The sequence below is a fragment of the Pygocentrus nattereri genome, chromosome 9 (genome assembly GCF_015220715.1).
Source record: "Pygocentrus nattereri isolate fPygNat1 chromosome 9, fPygNat1.pri, whole genome shotgun sequence".
Lineage (NCBI taxonomy): Eukaryota > Metazoa > Chordata > Actinopteri > Characiformes > Serrasalmidae > Pygocentrus > Pygocentrus nattereri.
In genome coordinates this window covers 35881034-35900904 of record NC_051219.1, presented here as the reverse complement: position 1 = coordinate 35900904, position 19871 = coordinate 35881034, and the positions used below count along the sequence as shown (strand labels likewise).

The window sequence follows — 19871 nt, the reverse complement described above, 5'->3', positions numbered from 1 at the left end:
CACTGCATCAAATTACTAAACACAAACACAAATGTCTAGAAATAAGTTGAATACTCGTACAACAATCTCAGAATGAGATGTTAGACATATCTAGATTTAAGATGATTTTGCTTTCCAAGATATATTTTTGCAGTATATTTTATTATATTGTAGTATATTTTATTAAACTGGAGCCAAGTAGCTATTGTAGCTACCAAGTAATGTCAGCTCATGCCTTAGCAATTAGCATGAGCAAACCTCATGCCAAAATCAGCTCATATTTGCCTTAAACTGTGTTGATTTGTGAAGTAATCTCAAATAGACTTGCTTATGTTGTTATTGGGACTGACACTGTTCTCTATAAAAGTGGACAAAAGTATAGATAAAAAATCAAGCTTGATGGGTGTCATTTCTGTTTTCAGGTACGTGACATACTTTTATCCATTTTTACTGTTACCAATGTGTCATACAGTGTCAGAAACCACATAAGAAAGCCTATTTAGGGATTATTTAACAACTCGGTGTGGGTGATTTAGGACTGCAATAAGCTACTTATTTCTTGTTAGCTACATTAGCTTCATAGCTCCAATACAAAGAAGCAGACTTGGCTTATTGACTAGAGGAAATATTGGTTTAATGTGATTTTTTACTGATCTATTACTTTAACACATCTTCCATCCTCAATTCCACCACATCTCCACGTGCATACTCACATGCATGCTGAATGAGGACTCGACACTTGGGAACTTTTGTCTGTGGGGTGAATGTGGAACGCTTGACTGAAGTGACATCTCTTGTCTAAGGTGTTTCGAGAGCAGGCTATTGATGGCGAGACACTGCCGCTCCTGACCGAGGAGCACCTGCTCAATAACATGGGGCTGAAACTGGGCCCAGCTCTCAAGATCCGCTCTCAGGTACTGAAGACCCTCAATTTCTGGGGGTTTGAGTAATTTGAGATTGTCAGCTTGTCGTAAGTGGGCCAAAAGAACCAGGGATGTCCTGATCTGATCTGAATGGTCAGATCAAGGCAAAAATTAATTAATGAGTATTGGTTTTATTAAGCCCATCAAAATTCATTCCTTATGGCCGTTTTACCCCATTGCAATCTGTTATAGAAGTAACCAAATTGGTCATTATTCAGCTTATAGCAGTGAGGCATGCTTTCAAAAGTGTAAATGTCTGCAGTGTGGAACTCTTTTAAAACGGAAACTGAAAGTAGTCCAACAGCTACTTATAATATCTGCAGTGGCGGTGCTTTGGCTGTGGTTAAGTTAGTTATCTTTCATTAAAGCATGTAAAATTTTAGTGTGTGGCTATTAGCCCACACACTTGGCAAGTGGTAAGAGTAACAAGAGAAAGTAGCCTTGCAGTAAAGACAAAAAGCAAAAACTCAAAGCTGCAAAACAGTGGTCTACTCTGCATGTTAGAGCGATGTGAACTATGAAAGCAGTATAATCAAGACACAATTGTCATAAAAAAGTACAAAAAATGACTCAAAAATCATGTTGTGACACAATGCACACGTAAAAAATGAAGTGATTTTGATGTATTTTTTTAAAGTAATTAGTGGCTGAGCATATTTACCTATTTTCTTAATATCTTTAAAGGGGTATTCTGGATTATAAATAGCATATAATATGTAATCTGTTATGTTTTATGTTCTGTATTATTCTGTAAAGCAGCATTGCATCCCTCAGCCTCATTGGCTTGATATAGTTTAAGACTTCTTTCACTACAATACCCAGCATGCCTTGCGCAAATGCATCACACAAGCATTGCAAATACCCCTCAAATGTACGGATGTAGGGGCAAATAAATATAGATGTGACATTTGGCTTTCTAGCAATAATGTTCACTATCTGACCTCCTTCTAAATAAAAAAATAATAATTAAACAGCCCACCCTTATGTAACTGTCCTACTTTTAAAATACATAATCAGAAGGGGATTTTCTTGGTCTTTAAACTGTTAAAGATCACTCTCAGGACCGTTCTTTCACTGCAGTATGAGGCGAATAGGCATGTTTACAAACTGATTATTGAATAGTTCATTTTTCCATTTTAGTGCCCCTTTAATGTGTTTGATCAAAACCTTCTTAAAAAGATTCCCTTCCATGAAAGGAATCAGAGCCTTTCTAATCCAGTATATCACACTACATTCTCTTGAGTTTCCTGTTTTGCATGTCTTGTAACACTGGCATGTGGTTGCTTTCCTCAGGTGGCTCGGCGCATTGGCAGAATATTCTACATGACCAGCTTCCCGCTGGCCCTCCCGCTGCCGCCATCTGCTCTGCGCCCCCCGGACAGGGACCCCCTGCCCACGGAGACCCGGCCGCCCTCCTCCGGCAGCACCTCTTCCCCCTTCAGCGCGCCTCCGGCCTGCCGCGCCTCCCCCAAGCAGGAGAACGGAAATCCCCCCTCAGCGGGGTCTTACGACTCCACTAAAGCTCTCTCGTAGAGACGGCCATTAACAAAAAGAACGCTGACTGCTTCCCCGTATGGTCTGGGGCAGCACTACAGGAAGGAGACGGAGAAGGAGATGGTGGATCGGATGGGGAGGGGAGGGGGTCTCTTTGAACTATTTTTTTCTTCCTCTCACCCCCCGCCAAATACACAAAACAAGCAAACTTGAGGACATTTATTCTGGGGCACTTATCATTTTATGGAAAACGTGGAGAGAACTGTACAGATAAACGCTGATGAAACAATGCCTAAACAGCTCCACCCAGTGCAGTGGCTGCGAATAAGCCAAATCCAAAGATGAGCAAACGGGCCGTGGGGATGAGACAGGAAAGCGACAGCGTCTGTGCGAGGGAGAGAGCGAGCAGACGGCAGCACTTGGACCTCTCTGCCAGAGAGACAGAGATGGCCACAAACACAGCATTCTTTTGTGGCAGGGGGAGACAGACAGTGCAGGGATGAACTCTCCATGGTACCCGACCCTTTCAGAACGGAGAAAAAAAAAACATTAATTTTCCTGTTTTCTCTCCTCTCTTCCTCCAGCTTCCAGCCATTTCCAATCCTCTGGAGCTGGTTTTGGTTCAGAGAAACCGAATCTCCTGGAGAGGAGTAAATACAACCGCAGAAAGGAACTAATTTGCTCTCTTCATCAGTGCAACTATGCATTCCACAGTCCAATACCAAAGATGAACGGACGTGTGGAATTTTAGCTGATACCTAGCATTGGTTCTTGTGCTGTTTTCCTCAGCTTACCTGTGATGAATGGGCAAAGTACAGAGGAGCAGAAGAGAGGTGGCCTCAGCCGGAGAGACAGATGCAGAGCACTTAATACTCTCACAACCAAAAGCCATCATCCAAAGCAACAGCCAGAAGACACAAAAAAATTAAATAATAATAATAATAATAATAATAATAATAATAATAATAATAAACTTTGGGGTTTCCTGGTCCCTTTTGCTCTGTGAGGGTTCAGTGGTCGAGAGGTATCTGATCTCTAAACGGAGAAAAGTCACATTTATTACTTCGGGAGAACGTTATGCTGAATTGTACAAAACAACATGCTTTAGAGGAGAATATAGTGAAGGTTACATAAGTGGTACTTTTTGTTAAGTGTTGTTGCACGCATTTTTTATTGCTGAACAAAGTGTGACTGGCTGACTTGGTGGCACTTTTGTTCAAATTTTTTTTTTTTTGTTTGCTATGTATTCCAGTTGAAATATTAAAGAGTCCCAATTTCAAATGCTACTTAAGCATATAAATACGAGGGATAAAAAATATTTATAGGAATTTTTGTTGTAGCTGGATTGACAAAATACAATGTATAAATAAATCATCCTCTAAATGGATCCCAAAGAATAATACTTTTTTTCTTTGTCTTTGTTGCAGGGAAATTAAAGGCACAAAGCTCTTTATGCAAATGTTTGACATTGTTTTTCTTTTCTTTTTTTTTTTTTTTTTTTTTTTTTTTTACATAAGCATTGAATTAAAAACCGGTCTCTAGATTTTCCGTCAATGTTTTGTCTTTATCCTATTTTTCTATTCACCACTGGGTGAAATAAATCCTATGGAAAACTTCCAGATGCTTTTCCCTCTATTCCTCCTGAGTAATGTGTTTATTTCCAGTCTCCTCCTCCACCTCCTCCTCTGCAGTCGGGTTAGGGAGTGGCGGCCCGGCCGGCCTGGCGGTAAATCCCCCGGTCAGGGAGAAAACAAGCGGTGGTGGGGGTTGGGTCGGGTCAACAACAGCTGTCAGAGCATGCGGGTCAGTCCTAGGCTGAGGGCCCTGGGACCCCTATGTCCCACCTAGTTCCTCTGATCTTTAGGGACATCCAGCGACCAGCCAAAAAAAAAAAAAAAAGACTGCTAGCACCAGGTGCCATGTTTGACACATGGACTTAGACTTAGAGCTGGGTAAAGTTGTGCGCATTGTATGCGCACTTAGACACAAACATACACTGTGCGTGCCAGATCATCAATGAAAAAATGTTCACTAATGCTGACCAGCTGAGCTCATTCTTATTGTCCTTATTTGAACTTTGCTTGTGGTTCTGAGCAACACCTTCAGCTGTAACTCCTCATATGGATGCTAAGGTTAAGTGCAGAAAATATGGAAACAGCACCCAATGACAGCATTAACTGTATAATGAGATACTAGAAGTGGCATCAATCAGAGACGCAGCACCAGTACTGCATATCAGATAAAGCAGTAAGCCATGAGAGACCAAGTGTGACTGTGATTTTAACACAAAGTGCCAAAAAACTGTAACCTGTGGTAAAATGATGTAGCACATGGACTTGTGGTTTACTGCCTTATAAAACGGCAACACACTAAAATATAAAATAGACATTTGCAATGAAATATTTAGCAAGTTATCTTTAATTACAATTGCAATAAACAACTAAAGAAATTCCAAAATACTGTATATCCATTTGTGATCATCTTAACTGTCCACGAATAACAGCTGACATAGCAAAGCATTTTTTTTCTTCCATAAATGTGTCAATTATAATGGAGTACTGATATTTCTTGTGTATGTAAAGGCCAAATGCACGGGGTCTTGGGTCCTCTTGGACCCCCTGAATGTCTCAAAATCCCTGAAAATAAATGTATGTAATTCTGTCAGTTAAGGAAGAACAGACGCTCAAATACAAACTCAAGGAACTGGTCAGCTCGGCGCTGTAGCAGACTGGTTCACCCAGTTTGTCCCTCATAGCCTGGCAACTGTAACTATACCTGGGACACCTCAGAAAAACTTTACAGCTTGCTGTAGCATATTTGTAAATCTTAAAAATTCCCAAATTTTCCAAGAATGTGGCAGAAAGAGTGAATTGCTACTTTCTCCAACCAAAGGCTAAAGAGATGCGTATGATATAAAGTAACACGTGGAAGACCCCATTACCAAACTAGAAAAGATTATTTCCCAAATACTTTTAACCTAAACATGTTTCCATTGAAGCTAGCATTAGCGCTGTGAGCTAGCAGCCAGTCAATGCTGGACTAGCTGGCCTAGCTGGCCAACATGGGACACATGGGACGTATTTTGCACAATGGCCACTCCTAACAAAGTAAAGCATGAGAAAAATGTGGAAAGTGGTCTGTAACGGAGTGGTCTGTAACGGAGCTGGGAGCAAAACCTTTCAATTCCTCTACCCAGAAATGCAGTTTGTTTAAAGGATGCTATTGTTGCCACAGTGGACAAGAACTTTTAGTGCCTCACTGCAGTCATTCATGACCATTTTTCATATTTTTCTTATTTAGTTACGCTAATATCGCAATATTACGGGCTTTAGCACAGAGACCTTTGCCTTATATGTGTTACTTTGCTAACCAAATTACCACTGAAATGCTAATGTTATCTTGTGGTTTTCTATGTGATATCTGTGTGTTAGCTTCAAGCTAACAATTTCACATTCATTTTCCTACACTAGGTTTAATACTACATTAAGGCAGATCTACCAAAAACATGGACATTTGAAGCATGTAAGACAATCATATTCTGTACTTTTTATGTTGTGTTTCACAGTGAATCCTGCAGTAAATACCTCAGTTCACAGCATAACACTGAACATTATTAAGGGAACAGTTTAGCCTGTTAGCTTTAATAAGTTGTCTGCCTCTCTTTTTCAACAAAACAGGGTTCTTACTTCATCAATACATTCAATGATGAATGAACGGAAAAATGGTATAAATTTAGTGATGCGTGCTTACAGCCTCATTGACATTTTTCAGTTTTTGACATAATCTGAAAATACCTGTTGCCTTTTTCCATTGTGTGTAAATTTCATGATGAAAGGACTAAGAGAAGTGACCCAAAATCACTTGGAAAAAAGTCTGGTGCCATTCACTAACAATGAAAGTAGATAGTTACCATTTTAGAGATGCGAGGGTTTCTTCTGGCAACAGTGATATGTAGTTAACAGAAGAACATTGGGCTCAGTAATATATCCAAAGTCTTTTCTTAAATTTGCTCTTGAGAAAGATCCTAAGAAAAAGTCTACATCAGATCAAGACATAGTATAAACTGCAGAATTACTCACACCTTTGTGCTCTTGAGCGTGTGTAGATTCTGTTGTGACACAAAAATAAAAATCCCAAACAAGAAAACACAGGTGAATGTTAGAATCTTTGTGAAAACTGCAAGTTGGGTTTTTGAGGAAGAAGTTTCTTCCTAAGATCAGTTGGTGAGTGAGGCCCAACAGGTTCTAGCTTTTACCTGAAGATAATCCAGTTTCTATTATGTCACTGTTTGGAAATATTTCAGTTTTGGGAGTGCTTCGGTTAAAAAGAACTCATTTCAAAGCTCTGTAAGTAAATATATTGGTGTTGGCATCAGCCAATATACACGTCTTCAGTATTAGTTTGGGAAACATTAAGGTTTAGTGCCATCTCTAAGCTATACACTGTCTAAAAGTTGGTAAGTAGGAGCTCAACGTGGCAAGAAGCCAACAATTCATCCCAGAAATTAGAGAAGAGGAGCAGTCGTTCCCTAACGTCCTGCAACATCTCTAGGTTTCTCAAGGTTACGGCTGCTGTAGTTCTTCTAAAGCAAAAAGCAGTAAGAAAAAAGGGTAAAAGCAGCAAGAGTTGTGAAAGTAATGATGAGGGGAGAGAATTTGGCGAGAGAACAGCCAGGTCTGTGTTTCTCCCCCCTGCTCTCCCTCTCCCACCTGTGTGCTGCAGGTTGGCAGAGGATCAGAGAACAGCCTGGCAGACTGGAGCTCCTGGACAGCCCTGAGTCTCCTCCTCCCTCAGCCTGCAGAGGCCCAGGCCACATCAATACCACCCATCAGCACTCACAGCAGAGTGGCATCAACAGGACATTTTCAAATCCCCCAAAAATGTATGTAATTTATCCTAGTATCATATTACCAGCAACTGGCATCATTCAAAAGTTTGGAATCACAGTTTTCAAGAAAGGGGAAGTCCACCGACTTTTTTTTTAACCACTATTTTTCCATCATCAGCATTACATACAAAAACTCAGAAGGCACGTGCAGGTTCACTGGTCATTTTCGATAGTAAATGAAATGGCTATTTCTGTGTTGTAGACATCATGACTCCTGGTTCCTATTAACACCACTGTAAAGAAATCAGACAGCAAGGTTCTCTACTATTTCACATCAAGCCACTTTAAATGACATCTCAGCTACTGAATAATGAATAAAACGTGAACAAAATCTATGAATTGTAATAAAAAGTCAATTTTTGGAGGTACATAAATAAAACTATTATATTGCAACTCTACAACTTTGCACTAATAGGAAGCCATAAAAAATGTCTGTGTCCAGAATTATGAATAGAACTGTGGCCTATTTCTTTACTGAGAAAGCTGCATAACAATGAAAACAGTTTTAATAAAATTTGATCAAATCTCGAGGGTGATGACAATGTAATATTGTAATTATTGATAGTAATTGCTTAATATAATCATTTTATGACTTCTAGGTGTTGTCAAATCTTAATATCTTAACATACATTCTGGTGGCTATCTTACAGTATTTCAACTGCACTGTTTAAGGTATTAGTTTATAAAATAGCAGTAATCACAAACATGACAGGTGCTCCCAAACTTTTGAAAGGTCGTGTTCATATCATAAGCAGCTTGGTCATGTGGTTCCCATTGAGGGGCTGGCGATTTATGTTCTTAACTAGAACCAGGCTGGTCAGCTAGCTAACAGGCTAAAAGGACTGCTTCATTAATGTCACAGGCTTCAATTAAAGTACTTATGGTATGATAAACTGTAAAACGGCAGTATACAAACGTCACTTAAATGGATTCCAACACTTCAAATGTTCAAGCTCAAGTCAGAAACAGCATCAAACCCAGGCTGAATCCCAAACGGCTACATATTCCCTCAATAATGTGCTAGATTTGAACGTTTAGAAATTCTACAGCCAAATAGTGCGTCATTTATCGAGTATGGATGTGGTGGAGTCCAAAATGGCTTTATTTTAGGCTCTATTTTGCTCTATTTAAACTCCTAGATAAAGGACTATGTAGGCAGCAGGGACCCATTTGGGATTCAGCCTCAGCACAAGATGAGCAGTGCCGCTGGATTGGTGCTAAATAAGACTCGTGGTAAACTGGTGACTACAAAGTTCTTATAAAGGAAAGGTTTTTGTATTAAATAGTGCTGTGTAATCAAATGTTCATTGTTACACAACAATAAGAGAAACAAAATAAAATAAATAAAATGACTGCAATATACAGCGATGGGCAACCAAACGGTTTTCTCCTTCTTCAGCGGTCCGTGGTTGCTTGGCAATGATATGATACTCTGAAAGAACTACATTTATTTCTGGAATACATGTTTGTCAATCATTCTTAATATCTTATTTTCTGAAAAATTGTGTATTATCATATTTTAGGTTAGCCGTTTTATGAATGCATTTTTTTATAAAACATTTAAATCATTTTGAAATCATGCAAAAAAATGAAAAACAGAAGAGGAGGTTTTGTTCCAGCAGCGACGTGTGTTACTTCTAATGGCTTATTGCTTTAGTATAGCATAGTGGGTTATTGTTGCTGTTGAAAAAAACCTTGCGTCCCGAAAATGGTAACTTTTCAGGAGAAACGTTTCAAAAGTTAATGTGAAAAACTTATTTCAGGCAATTTTGAGTCATTTCGTTTGGTTCATTCATTATGAACTTTTACAAAATATAAAGGGCAGGAGGCATTTTTTAATCCTGCAAAAAACAATGAAAAAGAAAAGATTTTGTTCTCACAGCGGTGAAACACAGCAGTACATTCTTTAACAAATACAGGGCTTTGCATTATTACTTCAGTGTACAATAATTTACTATAGTAAACATTGCAGTGTCCTGTAGTATTATTTTTCATATAATGTCAATGGCATTTATATTTTGCAAGGACATTTGAATATCACTATCTGAAATGTTTACACTGAGATGAAGTTCCTGCGCTCTGCTGAAACTGTCCAAGCTTTTGATGTATGGCACAGCCTGAAAGACCACGAACGGAGTTTGTCAAACAAAGAAAAATATAAAATGAATATAGAGAAAAAAATACTACCTAAATTCAGTCATCTGCTAGCTGGATTTATATAGTCCTGTAAGAAAGGAAGTCGGCTGCACCAGCCAAGTATAACATCTGTATAATTCTAAAAAGTGTGTTTAAACAGAGCCAAGTTGCTCACTCAAGGCACCTCTGGTGCTCATCCACCAAGTGATATATTAAGAATTCACAGAAGTGCCACAACAGTGACGTTTCAAACAGACGATATTTTGACTCTGGAAAACAGACATTTCTGAGTCAAAATAAATATATCCTGACTAATCAAAAAAGATATACAGACATAAGCACAAAATTGGAGGCCACATACATATTTTACAATATATTGTGAAGACAATATATCATACAATGTTGACAGAGGAATGGTGTAAAAATATGAACAAAGGTTTGACTCTTAAACTGGATCCATACCTACTACAAACAAAATCATGTGTTTTGTTTTGAAATACAGAAACTGTAATCCTAAACTCAGGTGTCTGGCTGATTGCTCCCAGCTACACTGTGCAAAAGCCAAATAACCTTCAGTTTTTTAATCACATGATGCATGTCTGCATCACGTCAAACAGGATGTCCAGTCACTGGTTGGATTACTGGTTTATTGATGTCCTTAATCTTGGTCAGAAAGCTCCAGGTCTTCCACCACGTCCTCATCTCCCTCTGCTAGCTCCTGCAGATTCAATCCAGAAACCTGCTTTGGAGCTTTTCTTTTAGAAGTAGAAGCCTTTGCCTCACTGCCATCTGTGAAGAAAAAAGAAATAAGCTGGAAAGCTGTAGTAACTGAATAACATGGATGGTCCTATTGGCAGCAAATAACATTTTAAGCTTTTGATTGATGCATTTATAAAAAATACAACACTTTACAGCAAAACTCTGACATTTTAAAATCTCTGCATAATTCTACGCTACGATGTAAACAAAGTTGTTGTGCCATTCTAGAGAAACCTGCAGAGCCTGAATTGTTCACAGTGATTGTGATGGGAACCAGAAGTCCGAAGCACTTTATAACCTCTAAGTTACATCACAGGAAGCTATTATCAGAAATGGTTAAGAATATGCTGCCTGGCACCCAAGACACTGTTTTACAAGAGTTTTGTGACTAGCTTTTTATTATAATGTAGAGAGATACATGCAGAGCACTAAAAAGCAAAATAGCAAAAGTTTTTTCTAGATTTAGCACAATTTTAACATTATCAACATACATATATAATCAGAAGAAGTGCATAGGCTAAGTGGTCACTTTAGGCCACATTTTATGTTTGACATTTTCCCCAATATGTTAAATTCAGCAAATAAACAGTAGCTGTGCAGTAAAATGTCCTATAGTGTGTTTTCTGTCCAGAAGCGCTCCATCTTTGCATTTGACAGTATATGTTTTAAAATGCAGTACATGCACAGCACGTCGTAACTCGGTACCCTTCTAACTTTTCCTATCTAGCTCCACTGACTGCTGCCTTTTTTGCTTGCACATTCTTTTCAATGTGTATGATTATCAATTTTATAGTCCTACAGCTCACCAATGGTCAGTTCCTGACCACAGGACTGCTGTTGGCTAGATACTTGTTCTGAAGTAGTTTAATACCGAAAAAAAAAAAAAAAAAAAAAAAGTATGCCATACTGCATAACATGGCTCACAAGCCTGCTGTCAATTTCTAGATTAAGTTCTATTAATGGATTTTTCTTTCCCTTGTAGTCATGTTAGAATTCAACAGTTCTACAGCCTCAAGCTCATCATCAATGTAGACAGTTCTAGTAGTTTAATACACTTGCTGAGTCTTTTCAACTCTGTCTTTAGGTATCAGCTATGAATTAAATACCTCAAATTGCAAAAAAAATAACACTTCAAGAGCTTTTTTTAAAAAAAGAAATCTATTTAATCACTTCATACAATTTTTCTAGGATCTGCAGGAACCCTGCAGAACATCAGATGTTCTCCACTAATGTAATATCCAACAGTGTGCGGTCTAATAAATGTGATATGAGGTCTCAGCATACTACAACAGAGGCAAACTTGGACAGCTAACTCAATAACTGAGCTATACCTTTTGTGTCTTTGCCCAAATGTAGACCTCATACTGCAATCAGATTTAGCAAGGTACCTGCTCCAAAACATCAACATCTCTGATTATTCACACTGCATCTGATAACAAAAGGCGAACAGCACTGAACTGGAGACTCTGCTTTCTCTCCAGTCTTGGAGCTGTGAAGCTTTAAGGTTCAGCTTTTTCAAACCCCGGCAGGAATAAAAGGCTTCTCCCACTAATACTGTATAAAAGTTCCAGGAGAAGCCCCGAGCCTGAACGAAGAGAGGTTCCAGAGGGAATTGCACTCGTCTGTGGAGGACTTTGTATTCCCCATCACAGGGTTGAACACACGCATACTGTACTCCTCAAAACAAAAGGTATTTCCACTTTAACACTCAGACTAGGCACGTAGGCACACTGCTGTTCGTACGGGAAGACGCTGGCAATCGTACTAAACATCGTGATAAACAAAAAACAAAATACTGACCTGAGTCTTCCTCTACCGCTGAAGCATCATCATCCTCATCCTCATCATCGGCACCACTCAGGTCAGAGAGGTCTTCAAGGCCTTCATCATCGTCGTCATCATCATCTGTGGAACAAAGAGCAGAATAACTTTGTGGAACAATTATGAAAAACAATATTTAGATATCCAATGCCACACATTTACAAGATGCTGTGAAACAGTAAAGTAGATGTTAAAGCCAAGCGTGTATGTTAACTAATATATCTGCTAAAAGATGTGATGTTATAACTTTTGATTAAGAACAGCCAGAATTAATCAACAATAAATAATCTCCTTTGAATTTATGCTCGGAAGCCTTGATTTTGTCCACAGATTGGCCATTAGAGACCTTGGTGGCACTTTAAGGCTACATGGATTGGGACTTCACAACACATTCACAGAATAACACATTTATAAACAGCTGATGCCAGTGACATAAGTTGGGTTATAAAGTAAATGACATTGATATAAAGGGCTCTAAAATAACATGACAGACATTTGTTCTATTTATAACACTGTTAGAAAGCATCTTTCCCAAGTAACAGAACTTAAAGACAAAGGTCTAGTTAAAAACATCATAGACAAGTTTTAAGTTTCTGATGACCCTGACTTTAGTGGCAATTTTTGGGCATGTGCTTCTATATGCATACACATACATACGAAAAAAAAAAACAACTTCACAGCAAGTAAGGCCTGGGTTCAATTCCCTAGCCGGTTGAGCAGGGTCCTTTCTGTGTGGAGTTTGCATGTTCTCCCTGTGTCTGCCCGGGTTTCCTCCTGATACTCCGGTTTCCCCCCAAAGTCCAAAGACATACAGTCAGGCCAATAGTACATGGTACATTGCCCCTATGTGTGCATGTGAATTTAATGTGTCTGTCTGCAACCGACTGGCGACCTGTCCAGGGTGTATCAGGTGATAGGCTCCAGCACTCCCCACGACCCAGAAGGAGAAGCGGCTTAGAAGATGTGTGTGTGTGCGCGTGTATTTATCTACTCAAGCACCAAAGTTCAAAGGTGTTTGCCTTCAAATGTAATGACCCCGTTAAATGGCCAGGGCCACCGGCAGGCCCAAAGTTTTATTACACACTTCTACACTGAAGTTCCTGTAGTTACTGAATAATAAGCCTTAGTGTGTAATACGCCTTGGATTTGAAGGGGTTAAGCATCAAAAGCAAAAAGGTTATGCAAGTCATTACTGACATTTTGGTGAACAATTTCTAATCAAGAGACGTGAGAGGCTGCAGACATACAAAACAGGGTTAGCTGTTCATGTTTGCAGCCCACACAGGTCTCCTGAATATCTGCACTTTTAGAAATATACTCATAATATGGTGCTGTTAACTAGGCCTTGGCCTTATAATGTTGTTAACATGTCACTTACCTCATAAAAATTCAAATGTCATCTTGCGATCACAGGCATAAGCTGATGAGATATACTCTGACTGTTTATTAATATGCTATTTTATGGTTATGCATGTGTTATGTAGCATCTATGTGGCCAGCCTTTACATGAAGTTAACTGATAACAAGGCTTCCAAAATCCTCAGACTACAAAATACCATTCCATACCTTTAATAACTTGAAGTTGTCACATTAGCAGAAAAATATGCTTTATTTCTCCAAAAAAGTCTGTGTACTGTAATGTTGTAAAACTACTGCCGGTACAATCACCTGTGTATGTACTGTAGTGTGCTTTTAAACACTCCTGGTCAAATTATGTATTTTGTTGATTATTAAGGTGGAAATACGTTAGCATTCTCTACAGGAAACAAAATTACACTTTTGTGCACCATTTTTATTTGCTGAGCTTAACATTTGAGGGGGAAAAAATCTAAAACGTGCCATAACTTTTGCATATGCCACATTTTGTGTTTTATTTTTCTCAAAAAATGTTTAGTAAATAAACAATAACTCTGACTAATAGAACTACACATAGAAATAAACTAGTCCTTGTGCAGAAGCGTGTTCTCTGTAGATGATGTGTAGCTTGTTTTTATTTAGAAAATCAAAAACATGTTACTGATCAACTTACACATATGATTGTATGACAGAACAACTACTGCATTTGGCAAACCTGACAAAAAGCCTACAATGCACTAAAACAGTTCAGCCCCGATATGAATATATTGAAAGATCTGTATAATACTGAAGAGTGCCATATGAGATACTAAGATATATTGTAATCTATTTTTCACTGCAATTTTTTTTCTTCTGAAAGAAAGCAATCTGTTCTGTCTACTGAAGTTTATATGTCTCAGTTTATACTTCTAAAGCCATCACTGAGGGAAACACTGGTTTCACCAGCAAGAAAGAAAAAAAACTAAAAAATTAAAACAAAACTTAAAAAAAATCCAACAAAACAAACAAAAAAAACCTCAACAAAGCCTGGTCAATGCCAACGAAGAACAATGCCTGGTCAGTGTTAACGAAGAACACAATGGATTTTGTTGTCCTTTTAAGTCTACCAACAATAAACATTAACAATTACGTGTGAAGGTTTTAACACCCAGAATTATCATGGCAATGTATTGACTTAGCAAGAGAGAGCAGGCGAGAGAGCAAGAGACAGAGCAAGCGAGAGAATATTCCTGAGCTTTGAAGTGGGATTTGATTAGCTGCTGCCTGGGAGGTGAGTGTAGCCCAGACGCTCCCTCCCCCCTAATTACCCAGCAGCACCCAGGAGCCAGAGAGCGCAGAGGCGAGGTAAGGCGAGGCGGGCCAGTCTCCAGCCAGAGGAGAAAAGCGCACGGCTGAGCACCACGTGTGCGCCGCTGAACGAGCACACCCATGCATCTTAATAACACAGGCACGGCTGTCTGACCTACACGTGGACTGCATGAGTTCAGCGAAGGTACAAAAGTTCAGGAGGAAACAAAGTTTAGGATTTTCATGGGACAAGAAGCTTAACACAGTAAAACACCTCAGGGCCGGCTAAGAAATGTTTCAGAAGACTGTATGAATGTTCTTCACAAAAAGAAAATAGGACAATTAATCAAATTAATTAACTCAACAGTTGTTTTGTTAAAAAAAGCTGACACTTCAACACATCATCTAATTAAATAAAGTGCTCTATAGTAATCTACATGTTTAAGTATATGGGGCAATATGGCTTCTGTTGGAAGAGGAAAACAAATAAATAAATAAATACCACAAATGTTTTGTTGTGAGGGCTACCGATTCCAATTCCAAGGCCCAATCCCATTTCTTATTTTTAACTATACCCCATGATTTTGAGCCTCATCTTGCCCCTTGGAACTCCAACGGAGTTAGTGGTTGAAATCTTTCCCTACTAAATGGGACAACCTTTAAATAAAAAAAGAGCATTACTTCAACCTTAACAGGCTAATATCAGTGCTCTGTAGGTGACCCTGCAAGTCTGATAGCAGAAGAGGGTAAAGTTCAGCAACCTCACTGCTGGGCTTTAGTTACATTTAGGGCATTATATGCTTTTAAAGAGGGAGAATTTTCTTCATTTTTAATGAAGAAAATACTCAATTTGTGGGTTTCTTTGGTCAGTTGCGCAGCCATCATGCTGATTTTTCTTTTCTTCTCTTCTCATAACACTGTTTGGAGTGTGCCTTTGACAAACTTCAGCTTTGAGCGCCACGTTTCCCTAACACTTCACCTTACCCCTCTATCTCAACAAAAATCAGGAGACCCTACCCCTAGGGCATGAATGCACAAAACGGAGGGCTAAGGACTAAGTGGTAGGGGCGAGGGAAGAAACGGGGTTGGATCAAAGTGATGGGAATCAGCGGAGTTATCTCTTGGTTCTGAAAATCAAGAGGTAAGTTGCTTTTACACATGCATTTTAATCTGGCACTTCTGTAGTGCACCGAGTGTATCTATATATATATATATATATATATATATATATATATATGGAGAAGGGAGCATGACCGGGGGATGTGACTCGAATGCGGGACGGAGAAGCCAGCCTGCTGCTTCAGCCAGACCAAGTACCTAATGATGATGCTCACCTTTGCCTTGTTTCTGCCAGCATACTTATAGTCATCTCTTCCTTCAGTAGGCAGCAGAGCCCCGAAAGAGGAGGAGACCCGTGAAAGTGCGAGAGCAGAACCCAGCCGAGCCGAGCTAAACCGAACCAACTGAGCTCAGCGAAGACAAATGGGACTGAAAAGTCCCTCGCGAGTTGGGCCTTATTTTTGCAGGCCGAAAAGCCAAGTGTTATTTTGTTTGAAAATAAAAGAAAGCTCTCTGCCTTCACCCCCTGCCCCCGGTGTCTTTCACCCCGCCACACTGCTCAGAACGTTACAATATATCATGCATTGTAAAAATGTCCAAGTATCGTCATGATATTTTTCCTATATTGCCATTCTACTTTCACGAGACCTTCCACAATTCCCACAAAATTACAGACTGGGCTCAAATGTAAACAGAAGCCCATGCCTGAGAAAAACAATGCTGCTTGATTATAGTAAGCAAAACTCTTGCAAAGTTTCTGCAGTTCTTTTGTCTTACAGGGTTGAGTTCTCATGTTTTGTAAGTGTCTCTTATACATGCCTCTAAGGGCACACCACACAAGAGAAGCAGCAAAATCTACCCCTTGAGCATGCATGGCCGCTACTGCGCAAAATATGGCAGCAAAAGCAGAAGTGATGCTACTGTTTTTACCATAGATATACATATCGACTGTACGCCATATTCTGTCACAAACTGTATATTTTACTTTGTTTTCCACTTTGTCCATGGCTGGTCTATTGATGAGTACAATGTGGAAGGATGCATTTTTCCTACATGCTGTCTAGACGTGCACTAGTGAGTGCAGACAAACATGTACGTCACTGTGTGGAACTGGGTCCAAAGGGTTGGAGTCAACTCTTGATTCCCAAATTCCTTTTTGATGGACTCCTAGCCCTACAGATAGACTTTTGAATGATCTCTCTCCTGTCAGAGGGCAAAGTGAGAAATGATGGCAGAAGGCAATTAACTGAACAATAATATACACTGTTTGCTGATATAAATAATCGCTATTTGCTGCTTTACATAAGGCAACTCAACAGTACTCACTAGCCTGTCCAAGCTACGCTCGGTAAACAAAGTAGGAGGAACAAACAAAACTTGCTGAAACTGAACACGAAAAAAAATGCATATAAGCCTTCCCCTTAAAATCAAAAGAGCTGAGCTTGATCCCAAGGGAAAAGGAGCTTATAACCATGCGCAAACCAAAGCCCAGCTCACTCACGCACTCCTGGCTTCAGCTCAAAATGACCTTTCTGAACATAAACAACAGCGGAACGAGCAGAGCCTCAAGCACAAAGCCAGAAGTGGTGCTGACCTGGCTTACGGTGGAAGAATGTAAATATTGAGACAGTATATGAATGTGTGTGGAGTCCTTAAATAGCGCCTCATTCTATCCCCTCCACTCTCAGGAGTTTGACGGTGTCCTCCTTTTGCCTCTCTCCTCCGCCTCCGTGCTTTTGCAGCTTCGCTCTGTTCCAGCCTCCGCGCTGGCAGTCAGCAGTAGCTCCTGCAGCGGTGCCAGCCGCGCTCTCCAGGAGACCCCACATGCTTTAATTGTTGTCAGAGGCCCCACTGGAAGGCTTTCTCACACAGCCTTGCTCTCTGCTCGCTCATCTCCCCCGACCACTCACACATGCAGACAGGCACTGTAACACTGACCAGTCCGATACAAGGACCTTTATCCTTAAAACTTAGCTCAGAACCCCATTATAGCGTACAGTACAATGTTAGAAATGAAGGTTCTGTGCTGGTACGTTTCTTGTTCATTTTTCAGGTGAAAAGTATGTATTTGTACCTTTTCAAAACCTAACAATTTAAAGCAGAACAGTGAAATAAAAAGCCTGGAGACGTGTCGGGGTGTGCGGAGCCAATACAACTTAGGAAATATAATTGGATTTCGGTACAATTATGTTCCCTGACTAAAGGTAATAAGATATCCTTGAGGGTACTACCCCAGTGACAGGAGGGTTACTGTCCCAGTGACAGTTTAGTACCTTTTTCCTGAGAGCGCAGGTGCATTCAGTTTAAGTGGATTAATGCTGTTCATGATATGTTAATTTTTCATAAGACAACTGATTAAAAATAGGTTGGACAAAACCGAACTGAAGAGCACACATGGAGCTGAACTGTTCAGCAGTTTTGTTTGCATTCATAGTTAAAAATATTCAGCTAGATGATACTCACTGGGATATATAACATACTAACCTCTACACTGATCACTGAGGTTCGTAAATAGACGAGGAGTAAGCCTCACGGCTGCAGCTTGGTGAGGAGTTCATTGTAGAATTACAATGTGGTGTATCTTTCCTTGACTGTGGTGTTCAAGAAACCTGCTAACACTTCTAATTTTCACATGCGCCGACTAGGGAGAATGACACTTTTCTCCCTGTCTTTCGCCTTCAAAAAAGAAACGCAACAAGTGTTGGTCTACACCAGAGGCCAGCAACCCAACAGTTAAAAAGACACAGTTTGTCCATCTAACAAAAATCAAACCACATTTGGAGCCACAGCATTTTATGCCCATTTTACCATCTTGGCTCTGTATATGTCTTAGTATGTGCAAATGTGCTTGAATAAGCGTGAATAATAAAAAAAAAATAATAAAAATAAAAAAAATAATATATATATATATATATATATATATATATATATATATATATATATATATATATATATATATATATAAAAAAAATACAAAGGAAAATGCAGCCTTATTTTGCTCTGCTTTAAGCTTCAGTTCAGCTACAGCCACATTTCTCACATCTCTGACAGGAAACTTTTCCGCAAAAGCAGAATATCACTGCTGCACTATTTAAGGTGGAACAGGAGAATTCAGACACTCAAACCTCTGGTGAATGAGAAGCTGACTTCAGCATTGTGACTTTATAGTGTTTAACAGTTTCTTCTTGCAGATTCAATGCATCGGGAACCCAATTGGAGTGCTTATAAACCCAAGTAAGTCAATTTGTCTCCAAATTATCAATGTTCATCTTGCCATTCCATTAGCTACTACCTATGCGAGACTGTGCTTGGTGTCTTCGTTTCTGTGTGACCACCAGTCTGTGTGCCTTCAGGATTAAAGGGCGAATTAGCAGTTATACATTAACTCCAGCATTTAAGACCATTTACTGTTAGAACAATGAGCAGAGCTTTATTAACTATTAATAACTAAAAATCTAATTCTGCTGTGGAGCTGCAACAGGGCAGTGAAAGAGCCACGCACTGCTGACCCCGGATCTATACATTTAGATTTTTTGCAGAAGAATCTGTTCTACCTTCTGGTCCCAGCCTTGCTATACTATATAAATGTAATAATCCAATTGTATTCATTGCATCATGTGATCTACATTCGTTTACACAGATCTCTGAAGCCATCTGTGCTTCTGTATTCGCTGCCAATAGGAACCCCAGGTCTAAGCGGTCTGTAGAAATAAATATATGATGTATTTGAAACTCATCACTGTCACAGCTGGTAGTTAAAATGTTTCAAAGCCGGTAAGTTTCGAATTGCACCAGTTGACTGACTTTACTCCTGCAAATTTGAATCAGACTTCAAACTTGTGCCTGTACTTTAGTTAGCCAGAACATATTCTGTGGCGGTATAGCTGTTATCATGCTAGCTAAGCTAAAGCTAACCAGCTCCTCTCTATCCTAGTTTGCAGCACTGTTTAACATTTAACAACTGTTGATAGACAGGCTGACATTTATTGAATAATGATTTCAAAGTTGTGCACTTATTTGTTGACCATGTACAACAAAAGCAAAATAAATGCTCTCATGTCAGTCATAATGCTTCGCGCTCTGAAGAAGCTTGATGGTTTGTGTGGGATATTTTGGAGAGGTCAGTCTTATGTATGCTAGCAATATTGGCATTTTGACTCGTTAACAAC

The 19871-nt window shown here is 39.4% G+C and overlaps 2 protein-coding genes across 4 annotated transcripts in view; one reads left to right on the top strand and one right to left on the bottom strand.

Annotated features, from left to right (window-relative positions):
- samd11 (sterile alpha motif domain containing 11) overlaps positions 1-4031 on the top strand; it is an 87267-nt gene extending 83236 nt beyond the window's left edge. For all 3 annotated transcript variants that reach the window (XM_017709322.2, XM_017709327.2, XM_017709312.2), the window contains exons 12-13: positions 783-893; positions 2196-4031. In XM_017709322.2, coding sequence (XP_017564811.2) covers positions 783-893; positions 2196-2435 — 351 coding nt within the window. In that variant the 3' untranslated portion in view covers positions 2436-4031. The remainder of the gene's footprint in view (positions 1-782; positions 894-2195) is intronic.
- Positions 4032-9099: 5068 nt separating this feature from the next.
- The window catches only part of noc2l (NOC2-like nucleolar associated transcriptional repressor), a 47508-nt gene continuing 36736 nt past the window's right edge, over positions 9100-19871 (bottom strand). Inside the window, exons 18-19 of the mRNA XM_017709298.2 lie at positions 11980-12084; positions 9100-10209 (exon numbers count right to left, since the gene is read on the bottom strand). Of these exons, the coding sequence (XP_017564787.1) occupies positions 10079-10209; positions 11980-12084 (236 nt within the window). The 3' untranslated portion in view covers positions 9100-10078. The remainder of the gene's footprint in view (positions 10210-11979; positions 12085-19871) is intronic.